The sequence below is a fragment of the Tyto alba genome, unplaced genomic scaffold (assembly GCF_018691265.1).
Source record: "Tyto alba isolate M040663 unplaced genomic scaffold, T.alba_DEE_v4.0 Super-Scaffold_45, whole genome shotgun sequence".
Taxonomy (NCBI): domain Eukaryota; kingdom Metazoa; phylum Chordata; class Aves; order Strigiformes; family Tytonidae; genus Tyto; species Tyto alba.
In genome coordinates this window covers 10,012,541-10,027,817 of record NW_024881321.1, presented here as the reverse complement: position 1 = coordinate 10,027,817, position 15,277 = coordinate 10,012,541, and the positions used below count along the sequence as shown (strand labels likewise).

General features: G+C 43.0%; 1 protein-coding gene across 1 annotated transcript in view; it reads right to left on the bottom strand.

Moving 5' to 3' along the window:
• TDRD3 (tudor domain containing 3) overlaps nt 1–4,753 on the bottom strand; it is a 114,019-nt gene extending 109,266 nt beyond the window's left edge. The window contains exon 1 of the mRNA XM_032993915.2: nt 4,543–4,753. Within this exon, the coding sequence (XP_032849806.2) occupies nt 4,543–4,583 (41 nt within the window). The 5' untranslated portion in view covers nt 4,584–4,753. The remainder of the gene's footprint in view (nt 1–4,542) is intronic.
• Between the last annotated feature and the right edge of the window lie 10,524 nt (nt 4,754–15,277).

Below are 15,277 nucleotides of genomic sequence, written 5' to 3'. Positions count from 1 at the left end.
ATGCAGCACTTTGAGATTCCCCAGTACCAACCAAACTTCACAAAATGACATACATCAGAAAAGGAGTGTCAAGAATCTCAAAACAAACACATCTCTCCTGTGAATCACTGTGTTATCCCTGTGCCTAAGGAACATCTTGTATCCAGCCTGGGCTTGCTCCATATGCAGGGACCAATTTCAGCTGAGCTTTCCAAACACATTTCAGTCTAACAGCAAAAGAACGTGTAGGAAAAGCAGATCACCTTGCAGGATCCTGGAACTGACAAATTGGCCAAACTCCTAACGCACTCTTCGAAAGAGGTGTTAAGATTCACTCCTGTGAGCACTTCCCTGCATTTCCAGGCATGCACCTGCTTTTGCTTTACAGTTTGCATCACTTCACATGATCAGGCCTACAATGAGCAAGTTTGAAGATACCAGTCTTAAACCTGAAGTTATCCAGTATGCAGCACCTTACTTGCTGAAATACCTAAAATTAATTTTAAAATACTTTGGTACACACCAACTATACAGTTTTTCACTTACTAAGTATATGAAACAAAAAATGTATCACACTGATATAAGGGTCTTCTCATGGACTACTAAACACTGTTCTTTTACCAAACGAGTACAATGCCAATTCCTCTTAATCTCCAGGAATAAATTTCCATAGTCAGAATACTGTTTACATAATCTTCAAAATGCATGAAGTTTTACAAGATTACATATTTTTGCTGTAAACTTATTAATTTTTATATGGCATCACACACTGCAATAAAAAGTCTCTACTACTTGACAAGGAACTCACGTGTACATTTAGCTGTACTAAAAAAATATTTAGTTATCCAGTTTGCATGTATTGCTTTCCCACACTGAGAGATCAGTCACCCGACCAAAGATCTGCAGGACTACAGGTTAAACCTGCTGTAGGTCATGGCATATTGCTCATTTTCGACAATGCACAGACATCTCCATGTAATAAATTCACAAGTTCTGCAAAGATCTAGGACACTGAAGAAGTCCTGGCTTGTCACATTCTCTTGTGAAATGCCACCTGGGAGATTTCCGAAAAAATAAACAAAAAATTCTGTTGCAAGCCAGTGAGAAGTGTTCTGTGATTCATTGCTAACATAAGGAGGATGCATTCTGCAGTCCTTCTGGACTTCCCTTCTGGTACGAAAAATGGATTCAGCTCAGATTTCATTAAGGTCTGTTATTTTAACAGGAACACTGGAAAATTTGTTAAAAAATTCGCGAATGCAGCTGTAACAATACAAGAAGGTAATTCTCTCTGCCCCTTAGTCTTCCTCCTCATAAGTGTCTGGGTAATTAAATAAAAAGTTAACACAGAACTTCTGTTCCAAGACAGAATGTCTTTTTCACTGCAACATAATACAAACACACCTTATCTCATCTCTAAAGGCAGAGTCAATATCTCATTCCAAGGTACAGTGTTGTGCGTAATGAAAAGAACTAGCCTCAAAATATGCATACTTTTAAAGACAGCTGCAAGGACATCACTTCAAAAAAACTACAAAACTGCATACAAACTACAGGGGTCTTTTACCCATTTTCATGAAACATCATTAACAAAAAAAAAAAAAAGTTTCTCAGCTTCAGCTACCACTGTTCCATTTACTAGGTAGGGCAACAGGTAAAAACTGTTATACTGAAATGAGCTTAAAAGTCAAATATTATAAATCTTGAGGTGATTTTACAATAGATGACTCTCTTACAATACCTAACTGGAAAAAAAATATACATATTATTACTATGCTATATTAACTACACTGTGTTACTGCCTTATTTGAAAAATAACTTTAGTTTGTATTCAGAATCATAAAAAATAAAAACTAATTGAAGACATTCACATAAATGAGTGTCTATATTAACTTTTCCTACCTTTAAAGATTTAAGGAAGTTATAGAAAAATCTAATCCGTACAGGCAGTATCTTACAAGCTAGCAGGTTTGCAACTATAGAAGAACAACAGTTTTTTTTCGTGGTTTGAAAAGCCAAGTGGTGCTTCTGAAGTTTAAGTAGGGACAGATTTTAACATATAAACCCAGCTTCATTTTTGTACTAGAAAACATACCATTCTGACATGAGGTGACAGCAACAGTGACAACCAATTTGGTACAGAACGTGATTTAACCATCAGTGTAGTCAAGCATAGTCAGAAATATACTACATTAAATACTGCTGAAGTCTTAATCATACATGTGTTAAATAACTAAGATCTACTAATAATATGAGAAAAGTCATAAGTATAAGAGCAACAGCAAAATAGTTAAAAAGCATGGATGTCTACATTATTTTAAGTGCATGTACACTTAGCTAAACAAGATTACTGAAGCATTATTTATTTTCCATTTCATCTCATGTTCCTCAAAAGTATATGTATTCATTTCCTTCTCCTTCCCAGTGCAACTAGGTCAAGGCATAATTCCAGTGGGCCTGATAATCAGCCCACTCCTTGTCCGATCATCTTTCAGTCTGTCTTCAACTCACACCCTGCAGTACTGTAAGAATAACAAGTATTTATAACCATTCAAGAGTTTATGCCCCCAAGGAGAGTCAAACATTGCGGAATAACAGATCGTTTCAGAGGCGCCTCATACTGCCAAAACCTGAAAGCCATTTACCAATGGCAGTCATTCAGCTGACAAAGTAGTAAAACAACTAAGAACTGAAAACCGTGTGATAAAATTTTGAATAGGCAATAGAAAGCAAGAAAATAAAACTATGAAAATAAAGAATACTTTTACAAAAAGGTTTATCCTTTTCAGAGAGGAATAAGCATGGAAGAAGAGGGGGGATGAGTTTCCAGTCACAGTCAAAACTTCCCTTTAAATAAGCTAATGTTATGAAAATTAGCATAGTTAAGACTCTTTCAATTCAGTGATAGCCAGGAATCACCGGACTGTGCACTCTAGAACTGCTTAGAACAGTATTTTTGAAATATACAATATGCTTATCCAAGAAGCAGACCTAAAGACACTAATTTTCTCAATTTGGTTAGCATTATCACAAAGTAACACTGTAAAAGCTAGGCTATCAACACAGTATAAGCAGCTGGTCAAAAGAGGTGATTATCCCACTGCATTTAGCACTGGTGTGGCCTCACCTTGAGTTCTGTGTGCCTAATTTCAGAAGGATGTGAAGGTCGAATACATCCAGAGGAGGGAAACAAAGCTGAAGGGGCTGGAAAGCATGTCCTGTGAGGAGCAGCTAAGGACTTTGGTCTTGTCTAGTCTGGAGAAGGAGGCTGAGGGGGAACCTTGCTGCTCTCTACAGCTTCCGGAGGAGAGGAAGCACAGAGAGATGTGCTGAGCTCTTCTCCCTGGGATCCAGTGACAAGGCGCATGGGAATGGCTCAAAGCTGCACCAGGGGAGGTTTAGACTGGACATTAGAAAGCATTTCTTTACCAAGAGGGTGGTTAAACACTGGAACAGGCTTCCTGGATAGGTGGCCAATGTCCCAAGCACGTCAGTGTTTAAGACACATTTGGAAAATGCCCTTAACAACACGCTTTAGCTTTTGGTCAGCCCTGAATTGGTCAGGCAGTTGGACTAGGCAATTGTTATAGGTCCTTTCCAGATGAAATATTCTATTCTAAACCATATGACATCTGTTTTAATATTTCACAACTTATCCATAAATGAAATCACAGTCCAGGAGAACCATGAAGTTAAACAGCAGAACAGAAATATCCCCAAAATGCTATAGGAAATAACGATGCCTCTCGTAATTTGAGCAATTTTTCTCAATTACAACCAAAGTAAGTTACTTTGTGTTTTGGTAGTTAGCAATGAGCTTTTATTTTGGTGAAAGACTTGTAAGTAGTTAAGGAAAAAAAGATTAAGTGTTGACTAGTAAGTAAACGACTTTGATCATTTAAAAAAAAAGAAAACAGTCAACAGTGCCAAAACACCTCTAAGCTAGCAAGTGAGATGCAGAGTTCACGCTCAGCATTTGGAAAAGCACAACTCACCGAAGCACGCTGTTCCAAAACTGTTACGGTGTTCCCAAAGATTAGGGCTGACTACAAGACGCCAATACCTTGGCTCGACCCTCGCGTGCGTATTTACCCTACTTTAATTCCACTTCTACCACACACACACACACACCCCTCCTTCTTCGCCGAGAGGGAGCACAGCGTCGCTAAAAACAACAGAACTACGGGCAGGCGCCTGGCCTCCTGCCGCCGACAGCCGGCCGAGGCGGGCCGCGGGGCAGGGCAGCCCGGCGAGGCGGAGGCGGGCAGGCCGCCGCCGGGCCCCGCCGCCCCCCAGGGCCCCGCGGGGGGGCTGGCGGCTCGTCCCGGGGTGCGCGGGGCCACCAAAAGGGACCGAGAGCTGCGACCGGCCCCCAGCTCACCCCGCTTCCCCGGGACGCCGCGACCGACTCCCAGGACGTAGCTCTGAGAGAGAGGGGGGCGCTTCAAACGCAGGAGAAACACCACCACCCCCCCCCGGAGCCCCACACCGCAGCTCGGCACTCGCCGGGCGGCGGCGGCGGCAGCCAAGGCCGCGGGCGCAGCCGAGGTCGCCCCCACTTACCAGCCCGCCTCGCAGAGCGCCGCCCGCGCCCTGTCGGCCATGGCGCCTCCTGCCGCCGCTCACCCACGGACCCGCGGGGGCCGCCGGGCGCTGCGGTGTGGAGGAGGGACGCGGGGCCCGGTGGTTCCCCCGCCCCTCGGCCCTCTCCGGGCGCTCGGCCCAGCCAGCTCTCCGGCGGGAGAGTGAGGGAGGGGAAGGAGGAAGGGGCGGAGGCGGCGCAGGCAGAGACGAACAAAGCCCGCGACCGGCGGCGGCGGTGGGGGGGGGCGGTGAGGGCGCTTTGCCGCCTGACTGGAAGCCGCTGCCGCCATGTCGGAGAAGGGAAGGAGTGAGGGCAGAGGAGGAGGAGGCGGCGGAGCGCGGCCGCGGGGATCCCTCAGGACTCGGCTCCGGGAGCGTTGGTGGGGGCCAGCAGCCTGCCCCCGTGTAATAGCAGGAAGCCTTCCTCTTCAGCGCATTTAATCCACAAATAACATTTTTGCTAATAACACGGGATAAGAAAAGAGTCTCCTCCGTGCCCTCAGCGTGGTTATTTTGGACGAGGAGGCCTTTAGAGTGAGAAGCTGTAAAAGGCTGTTCCTGTGTTTCTTTAATGCCTTTTGTGTCAGTTTTGTTTATTTGAATGCTTTGCCCTAAGATGCTGGGCACTGACATGAACATTCATTTGCATGATCTGCCTTTTTATTGGGAATTATATTTTAAAAGAATAACGTTATTTCGTTACTGCTGTTGTAAGTGCCGGGTTACCTCAGGAGCCAGTAACAGGCGGGGTGGGAGTGCTGGCCTGCTCTGGGTGCCAGCCCTGCCAGGGCGGGGAACCTGAGCGGGTCAGAAGTTAAGAAAATGCCCACCCAAGCCTTGGCACTCAGGGTTTCTGCCAATGATCCTCATTAGTGAGTCACATCCAGCTATTTCTCTAACCCATCAGTGCCAAACAATTACTTTTTTTACTGTACTGACATTTCAAAACTTAGCTACCAGCTATGTTTGTCTATTAAAGATGCACATTTCTTCATGGGTAATTCTCATTCTTGGGATGTTTCAGTTTTTGTGCAGCATCTTCAAGTCAAAGGTCGCTGGTTTTCTTTTTTTTGATCCACTCGAAAACCTCTCTTTGCTATACTGAGTAGAAATCAGGAGTTTTACAAGCAATAAGCTGTGATTTCTGCTGTGCTGGTCAACACTACTGGCTTTTTCTTTCTTTACTATGTGCTACTCATTCATTGTATTCTTTTGTATCTATAGATTATATACACCAGGACAAAGGGTTTGTCACCAGTGCCTATGGTGTCCTGCATGGCTGCTGTTTTTCAAGAACGTACATATCTTTTTTTTAAATCAATAGCTATAACAAACTTGACACAGAAGAAGGAAACAAAAACCTATATTGTTGAGATTAATCTGAGCGATGTCTAACATTACACATACCCTTGAAGGTTTTCTGATCTGGAGTCTTAACAGAAACAATGCAGTCTACACTAAAATAATAAATCTCCACTTAGAAGACTGACATATGCAATCTCTCAGGAAAATTCTCAAAGCAATGAGTATTGCACATGGGGAAGTTTTAATCCTCATGCTGATCATTTAAAAAAAAAATATATCAGAAAGAGCATTATTGATTGGGAAAGTGTAACAACACATTTTTGATGCAGGCTCATAGAGAGCAGTCACCAGAGCCACCTACACAGAGTTCAGTAAACTGAGCCAACCCAGCCAGCTGCATAGTTCATGGACTGAAGAACCATATCGCTTGTTTGAATTTTCAAAGGTTGTGCTGTCCTGATCACGACAAGACTCCTGGTGAATATGAGCTTCCAAAGGATAACTAAGATAAGGACCCTGAAATAGACCTACTTTATGTCTGTACCAAAGAAACCCTTAAATTAGTGCTGAGGAGTACCCTAAAGTTAAACAGAAGAGACATGCTGAAATGTTAGTGGCCAAGCCACACACCCTTGTTGCACGCATAACAACCATAGCAGCTGCTGACATGGAAAAGCACTAGCAGGTAGGTGAAAGTGTAGTGCCAGTTCAGACACTTACTATACAAAAGAAATGGAATACAAGCACCTTGCATTTGGAGTCTGACCTGGCTGCGCATTAGGTTATCAAGAAAAGGTTGTAAACATTATTGGAACTCGAAAAGGGGTGCCTGTAGAACCAATTAGTAAAGGATGGAGTATGACCTAGGAGAATATAATGAGAATTACAGACTTTATGCATTACTTTATGTTAGTTTAAGACATAGAACCTTTTGCTTACTTAAATCTTCATTGAAATCATCAGACAATTATACCAGCAATTTACGCCAGCATATGGCTAGCTGTTGGACCTCATGGCACAAAGCACCATCTATAAATAAAATGAAGTACTCAGCGCTGTCCTTCTAAAAGGTCTGCAGGCATCTGTTCTAACAAATCACATGCAAGCTGAGATAGAGAGATAGATAGGTAGATAGATAGATACATACATACATACATACATACATACATACACACATACATACATGTCCTTTTGTACGTGAGAAGTCCCCATTAGTACATGTTTCTCTGCTCACAGAGGGCACTGCCCAGTCTTTGCTGTTTCTAGCTGCTGTTAGCTGTGCTGCAGTGAGGTAAATAATTAGCTCCACTATAAAACAGAAGGTGATACAATGCCTGCCAGGCAGTCAGAAAACCACAAATTGGAGGGATAAGACCCTCTGTACCAACTGTTCATGGTAAAACATTCTTAGAGCATATCTCCATATCCATCACCTTTAGAATAAATGACATTGCTGAAGCTAATGAGGGTCAGAGTACCTGGGGCTATACAGGGACCCTGCCTAGACTCCAGCACACCTGTAAGGGGCTCTGTGCCTCCATAGCTTTCTCTGAAAAATACATGTTACTAAAGATGAATTGGTGCATCACTGTTCACAAAATTCACGTGGACGCTTTCTGTCCAAACCATAATCTAGTTTGATATACTTCACTGAAGTTGAAAGCCTCGTTCCAATTTCTCTTTCCAAGCGTCTGTTTCAAAGTGTTAGCCACAGAAAAATGTGAGGTTAAAAAACAAGGTCTGTGAGGAATAACACTGCTAAGTTTCATATGTAGCTTCAGGATAATTTGTGATACAAAACAACTTTTTGCAGTACTTTTGAAAGATGTCAATACTGGCTAAAAAAAAATTGTAATTTTTAGTCATTGCGGTGGTGTGCACAAATGCACCTCCATGCATGACTTGTTAACAGTCCTATTTAAAAATGCTATGTGTGTAAATCAGCTATGTTAAATTTTAAGAAATGCTTCAACCAGGCATTCTACAAAGGACATGGGGAAGTGTCACGGAGCAGCGAGGACTGGCTGCATCTCAAGGAGAGGCAAGCCAGGAGTGCGGCGCAGACCACACAGCAGGCAGGAGCAGTAACCTCACCGTAAGGAGCCAGGATTTGGAGTGGCAAGTCCAGGTTAAGATGAGGCCCAGGGATGGTGGCCAGGGTCAGACATGAACACCAGCACAACCACCGGGATGAGGCAGGTCCGAGCGCAGCCAGGCAGCCAGGTGTGGGTCCAGGTCAGGACGGAGGAGGCACGTGCCCGAGCCCAGACATAGCTGTGGCACGGCTGCGATATAGCCCAGGCAGGGGCTGGTGGTGTGGCCACTGCTTAAATGTAACTCCCATGGGAAAGGAGAGGCAGGGCCTCACTTCTACCTTCTTTACAATAGCTCCCACTGGCAACAAAACTGACTATGAACTCAGACAGCTAAAATTCATTGACTCAGCTAACTCATCTAGAAGGGGGCTGTGCTGCAGGCCCTGAGAATAAGACAGTTCTGCTGCTATATTAATGTGTGAACAGGTCTGATGCGTGACATACTCGCTTATCCACCATTTGTTTCTGAAGACAGGTTTCTCAGTGTTTTAAGCAGGAACAGGCTTAATTAACAGTATTCTGCATCATCCAAAACTAAAGCATGAGACTTAGCAGCTTACTCTGGTACATCTATTACAAAGGATTTCAGCTTTCAAGGAAAACTGAAGAATTATCTGTATTGATCTTCTTCAAAGAAATAAAATGTATGTAGTACTTTATATCTTCAAAGTGCTATGCATAAAGCTATTTACATTTTAATAAGGTCTTCTTAAATCAATATGATTGTTTCATTAAGTTTTAGATCTATTAAATTTGCCTTTTAGATATTATATAAGTTCAAGGTATGACATGGCTGTTTAAAAAGGTAGAGGGGGTAAATGGGGAAAAATTACTTAATATGCCATCTTAAGCATGCTAACTGCAAGTATACAACAATGTCCAGTAATGTAACTTAAGACCAAAGTAGGTAGTAAGGACCCCTCATCTGTGCTGTGCTCTGCTTCTAAGCCATATTTAATTATGCAGTACAACTTGTTTTTCTATTACATTCAGATTATTAACCAATAAAGTTTAAAGTATTACTATTTAATGCTGTATGACTATCACTTTGTATATCCTGTGTTTATCTGCCTTATTTATTAGAAATGCAAGAGGCTAAGAGCAGAAATTGAATTTAGGCAGCAACTGGTTCCTGTTGTTTATTTTAGCAAAGAATAACTAGACCCTGTGATTTCTTCACAAAATCCACCATGTCATCCAGTGACTGAGGGAGGAAGCCCTTCCTCTGGAATACCAGGTAATGATAGGCATGTAAAGATGTGCCTAAAACGCAGTTCTTGACCGCTGCCCATGTGGCCTGGGACAACTGAATCTATGACAAAGAGGTAATTTCCACAATGCTCTGTAATTGTATGTACCTAAAATGTTTGATCTACTTGAGCACCGTGGTTAGGGCACCAGCGAGGCAGAGAACAGAAAGAACTAATGCACAGGGCAGGACAGCCAAAGCCAGTTTTTGCAACAGCCCTACAGGTTATCACCCTGTGGCTTGATTCATCCTTGTTGCCTTGATCACCTACCAACTCCAGCTCCGATCATCTTGGCTCAGCAGAGGGCTCACAGGACTGGGGAGTTGAAACTTGACTGCACCTGCCAGAAATGGGCAAGAGCAGAAACCCATAACGCTCATTATGAGTTATGGCATCATGCACCCCAACCTGGTGTGCTGAAACCAACAGCAGCAGGATGGAGACCCTGAACACCAGGTTCAGTGGGAGGTCCCCACAAAGGACAACAATGCTGCTTTGGTCTTAATTTTTATTTCATCTTCTGTAGAATACGCTTTTTTCATTACATTATCTGAAGGTAACCAGTCCTCTTACTGACTGCAAGAGCAGATGATCCTTACCCTGGATCTGTAGCTGAAAGTAACTGGGCACTGAAGGTAAAGGGCCTTCACTTCTGGTCACTGTATTTCTAGGAGTATGCTGGGGTTTCAGTGCAAGTGGCTATCTGTCCATGTCCTGTGATGGGCCAAGTCCTGATCTGATTTGGCTGCAGTCAGAAGGATCAGCTTTACTGCATGTATGGTTACACTTCAGCCAAAATACTGTGAATGTGTTCTATCTGAAAGGGAAGGGCAGTAGTCAGCACTCAGTCTTTCTCCTTATCCTTCTTCTATCAGGAACTTCCCTGGATTGTAGACAAAGAGCAAAGACGGCTGGTTACTACAAGTGTTTCACACTGGGGAGGCGTCTGCTGGGAGCGAGGGGCCAAGCCTGACCTGTTGTGTCTCAAGGCAACCAAGCGGCTGTCATCTATTACGGCAACTGGAGAAGGAATTGACTTTTCACAGAGTAAAGAGAAGAAAGGAAAATTTCAGAACTAATGATTTTTTAATGGGGGAGAGGAAGAAGAGAGGCTCAGAAAGGGTCAGGATGAAGGAGAGACAAACAGGAGGCACATTTTGAAGCCTGGAAATTGTTAAGCATTATGAAGTCTTGGACACAATGCCACCACCTATAGCCACACACTGTAGTTCAGGTGAAGTTGCAAGGAGAGATAACTTGCACTAAGATCAAGGCTAACATTTTTGTCAGGCTGCTCTGATTTTGTCATCTGACTGTCCACTTCCGTAACTCCTCAGTTTGACCACGCTTCCCACTTTCTCCTGCAAATCACTAGGTACATGGCAGGCCATGGTGACCTTGAAGGTATAGTGCACGCTGGCATGATGTCAGTCACAAAGACAGCATCACTGCTGTGAAGATAATTCCTGAGACACTGTGGTTGTCAGGATGGGGGTGTTTATATATGGCCTGATGATGCTGTTGCCAGGTCTGTGCGTGGCTGCTTATCAAAACGTGGACAGTTCAGATCTGAAAGTGCAGATGAACACTGCAATGGTCTCTAGAGTACGATGGATCACTAAGTACAGCAGAATGTCATCTCATATAATTATGACAGTGGCAGGGCCCCCTAAGGGCCAGCAGAAGGGCTTGTGTTTGTCAGTGATTCTGGCACAGCTCAACCTGCTGGTCCTCTGGACACTGAATTGGTAAATAGCCAGGGAGCAGAGGATCAAACGGCATATGGCTTTGCAGACTTTCACCAGGCTGCAGTAAACATCCCAGCCCTGAACAGCTGTGCCTCCTCTCTAACAAGATTACTTTTAAGAGACTGATACCTTCTGGACTGAATGGAAATCTGGAAATAAGCATGCTGCTGTCAGGACTCTGAGTGCACCAAAAGGCTCTGTAGCTTCTTCCCCCCTCCTTGGGGTTCGTCTGGCTGTGCTCCATTCCAGCTCTGATATGGTGCAGCTGTAGCCTTGGATCAGGCTGCTGGGGAAAGAGCTGTGTGAGAAGGAGCTATGGGAAACCTCATGGGGCCTCCTGCCCTTTGCTTTGAAGCTGTGTTGAAGCTCAGGCCTCCATCCCTGAGACTTGCCTGAGGTATGCCTGTGCCTGGACATGTGCATTGCTGATCCTGAACCACTGATCTGAACCACTGATCTTGCTGGCTTGACCTTGCACCTGCTTCATCACTGCAGACATGCCTAGTACTCCTGAATATTGGCTGACCCTGCTCACCAGCATGGTACCTGCTCAGCTACTGTGGGATTGTGCCCACTTGGATGGGATGATCACCCACCCTGCCTTGCTGTTGCCTGCAGTTTGTGGCTTTCTTCCCTTGTGGGGCAGCCCATGCTTGCTGCTTCCTGAGAGCTCCTACCCCAGACCTATGAACATGGTCTGATACATTGAGAAATTAGTGTCCCACTGGCAGTCAATTCACGTCTGAAATTGGTACACATGATGTAACTGAACAATACTCAGGAACAGCGGAGACACTGCTGAAGGCCAACTGCTATCCATACAGTCACTCGATGCACAAGACAGCAACAGTGCCCTCAGTTAGAAGGAGAGCAGGTAGGAGTGCCAGGTCCTCTCTGTAGACTCATGCTTCTCCTGCCTTTCCAGCTGAATTTGTCAGTTTGTCTTAGTGAAATTAAGGTTGATACTAATGGACACTGCTGGGCAGAATTGCTCATGAAGGGCTGCTTAGTGAAATGATGGCGTATATATGGAGCAGGAGAGTTAGGGAAGGCACCTGGAGGGCCTTCCCAGATGTGCTAAAGGACTTGTGGAATAGGTGTCATGCAAGAGGGCACCTCACACAGTGCCAGGTAGTTCTCAGGGTGACATAAAATAACTGCTAGTGTGGGCACGGATGGAACACCTTAGAGCTGCCTGCTCAGCCCCTCGGATGTCCCTGTTAAAGCTAAGCCCATTCCTCTAGGGTAGGGCAGCAACACCCAAAACACTGCAGATGATGGAAGCCAGTAGAACAACCCATCAGAGCAATATAGGCATAGATACCATCATCCTGCAGAGTACCTGAACAGAACATGACCTTAACTATAAACATAGATTAGATTGCAGAGCACAGCTGTACAGCAAATCAGTGACTACCTATTATGGAGCAATATACATGGCTATGTAGTAACTCTGTATATTGGTTTTGCTATTAATACTACTAGAAGCCATAAAGTTTTAATTTTGTATATCCACAATACCAGAAGACATCATCTCTATCTGAACAGTTTGGGACATAAATGATCTAGCAATCTATGTCAGCACTTGACTTAATTGCAAGATGGGAAAAAAAGACCGAATAAATAAATATTATTTTCTCATGGAAATCTAAAAAGATTATTTTTGGATTAAAAAAGATTCACTCTGTGGTCTTCCTCAAATGCTGTCATACATTTGTGCTTGAGGAAAAGAAAGATATTGGAAATCTATGCCAGGCTCCAGCTAAGCAGTCGACTTTCTATCCATGATTGAATACACACTAAACAAGCAATAATGTTTCTGTGGTATTTCCTGGCAGTGAAAATATACAGTGTCATGCATCTTTCCTATTCAGATGTGGCAGCTTTTGCCTACCACTGCTTTTCCCCTGTAGTCTGCAGGCCCAAACCACTGCAGTTTGGAAAAATAACTAAATTTCTTAAAAACTTTCAACAAGCAGCAAAATCAACACTTCCAACTACTGAATGCAATAACTGGGCATGCTATTTGCTGACCTTCACTTATGAATGATTCAGTTCCTTTCTCTTCCGATTGTACTTTTATTTATGTATCTTTTCTGTCTGTTGATTTTGGTTATTATTTTGTCCTCAGTGCTCCTTGTTTCCTGCCTGTTATCAAAACAGAAGAATCAAAAAGAATGTGAAAGAATCATCTGATCTTCATAGTAGGTTTTTAATCTCCTTTCAATGGAGAATTGGGCCTTTTATTCTGAGTAGCTGCAGAATTATGAAGGGAACTACAGAATTATCCTTAAAGCAGCCTTACATATTTTGAGTTACTAAAAGCAAAATATTCTTTTTCCAACTCTACGTTTTATCTAAATTTTAGGTTAAATTCTGCTGTTCTCAAAGATGAGGAATGAAAAAAAAAAACAGAAATCCTAGAGCCCTGAGCAACTTATCATTATTTACAAGTATACACTTTGAACTTCCCTGGCTGTGGTATTTAACCTGAGTGCCTAAGATGTTTCAAATGGAGTCCATACAACAACAGGGCATAAGAACAAAGAGAAGAGCCTCAGAAACTGAAAAAGTTGCATAGCCCCAAGTCCACAAGTGGGCTCCCATTGCCACAATTGTTTTAAAAGCTGTAATTTCTTTAATTCGGTGCTAAACCATAAGTTCACTTTTTCCACAGCCTACCCCAAAAATCCTGACTCAGTTCAGAAGCAAATATAGATGCTAATTCAGCAACTACTCTATGCAGAATCCAACAGTTGACAGCCTGGGGGACACAAATACGCTCCAGAAAGCACAGTGCTGTCTGGCAAATTAGTGAACCATTGAGAACTGGCATTCACCATGAAAAATGAGCAAAGGGGGAAAAAAAGAGAAATGAGAGGTCAGAAGAAAAAGCTCTACAGGAGAACCATAAAATATTGAGAGAATAAAGAAAAGTTGGCCACAACGGGGCCTTAGCCTAGAGCAAAAATTTGGTCTACCTGCGTCAACTGGAATTCAGACCAGTAAAATAAGATGCAACGAATTAAAATAATTTCTAATCATGAAACAGTAATACATCAAATAATGCTGCTAGTAAGCAAACCAAAATAGACACAACATAAAAATGTACAGAGAGGTCATTAAGGACTCCGTTTTTACTTCTCATACAAACTGACTTCTGGCATGGAGGGTGAATACAGATTTTATAAGTTTATATTTTTCCCTCATCTGTCCACAAAATCAGAAATCATCAGAACTCTGTTCCACCCTCTATAAAATTCACGGAGGCGTTCCTTTAATTTTGTTTACATATGCTTACGCTTGTGGGACTACCATGTGAACCAGGTACCTGGCTGAAAAAAAGGAGAGATGGAGAGAATAGGTGCTGAGGTTTTTACTTTAAAGTGGATCTCTTTTCTGATCTGATTCACATTATAGTCCTGCAGCACTTGTGTTGACATAGGGGTAGAAATTAATTAAGTCAGCACTGATGCTGGAGACAGTATATCATCAGATCATTGCCTCTCTGGAAAAAAACAAACCTATTATTTGTGGAGCACTGTAGCTGCAAATTAGAGGTATGAGGAGAGCACATAACTGAGGGGCATATGAAAGGCAAATGTGAGGGCAGGAAATGTGTGTGTGGGAAAAGCACATGGGAAGAAACAGAGGTATGGGAAGAAGAGGCATAAAATGTGGTAGCAACACCTTGACCAAGTTGCTGAGCATTTTTATAGAGCCTAATTAAAACTTTCAAGTTTTGTTGGGTTTGTCTATTTTCAGATTTTCTGTAATTATTGCTCTAAGTCTCAGGTTTATATCAGCAGATACACAAGCATGGGCTAACACACCTTTACTGCTAAAAATGAAACAGTTGTTTCCCATCAAAGCACAAATATCAAAGCAGCAGAACAGAATCTACAAGCAGTTTGTTATCTATTTCAGTGCTCGCAACCATGTTGGCTTAGCCCTACAAACAGGGTGGCCTGCTGTTAACAAATACTGCCTGAAGCAAAACACTAAACAACCCAAAACAACCTTCTATACCTATTTTACATATTTATTTCCAAACATTTCCTAACAGCCACTGTTAATGCATTAAGGTGCCCAATCCTTACTGGCTGCACAAATCAGTCTTTCACGCTGACACCAGCAGTATTACCATGGTTACATTACTGGAGTGGCTTAACCTGGCAGGTGGCTTAGCAAAACACCCAGTGCCTAAACAATCCTAGCACACAATCTATACTTTTCCATCAAACGAATTAGTACATTGTATGCTCTGTTGTCCAGATTGTGGTAGAGTAGGGATTTTTTTGTTCATTGGGTTTTT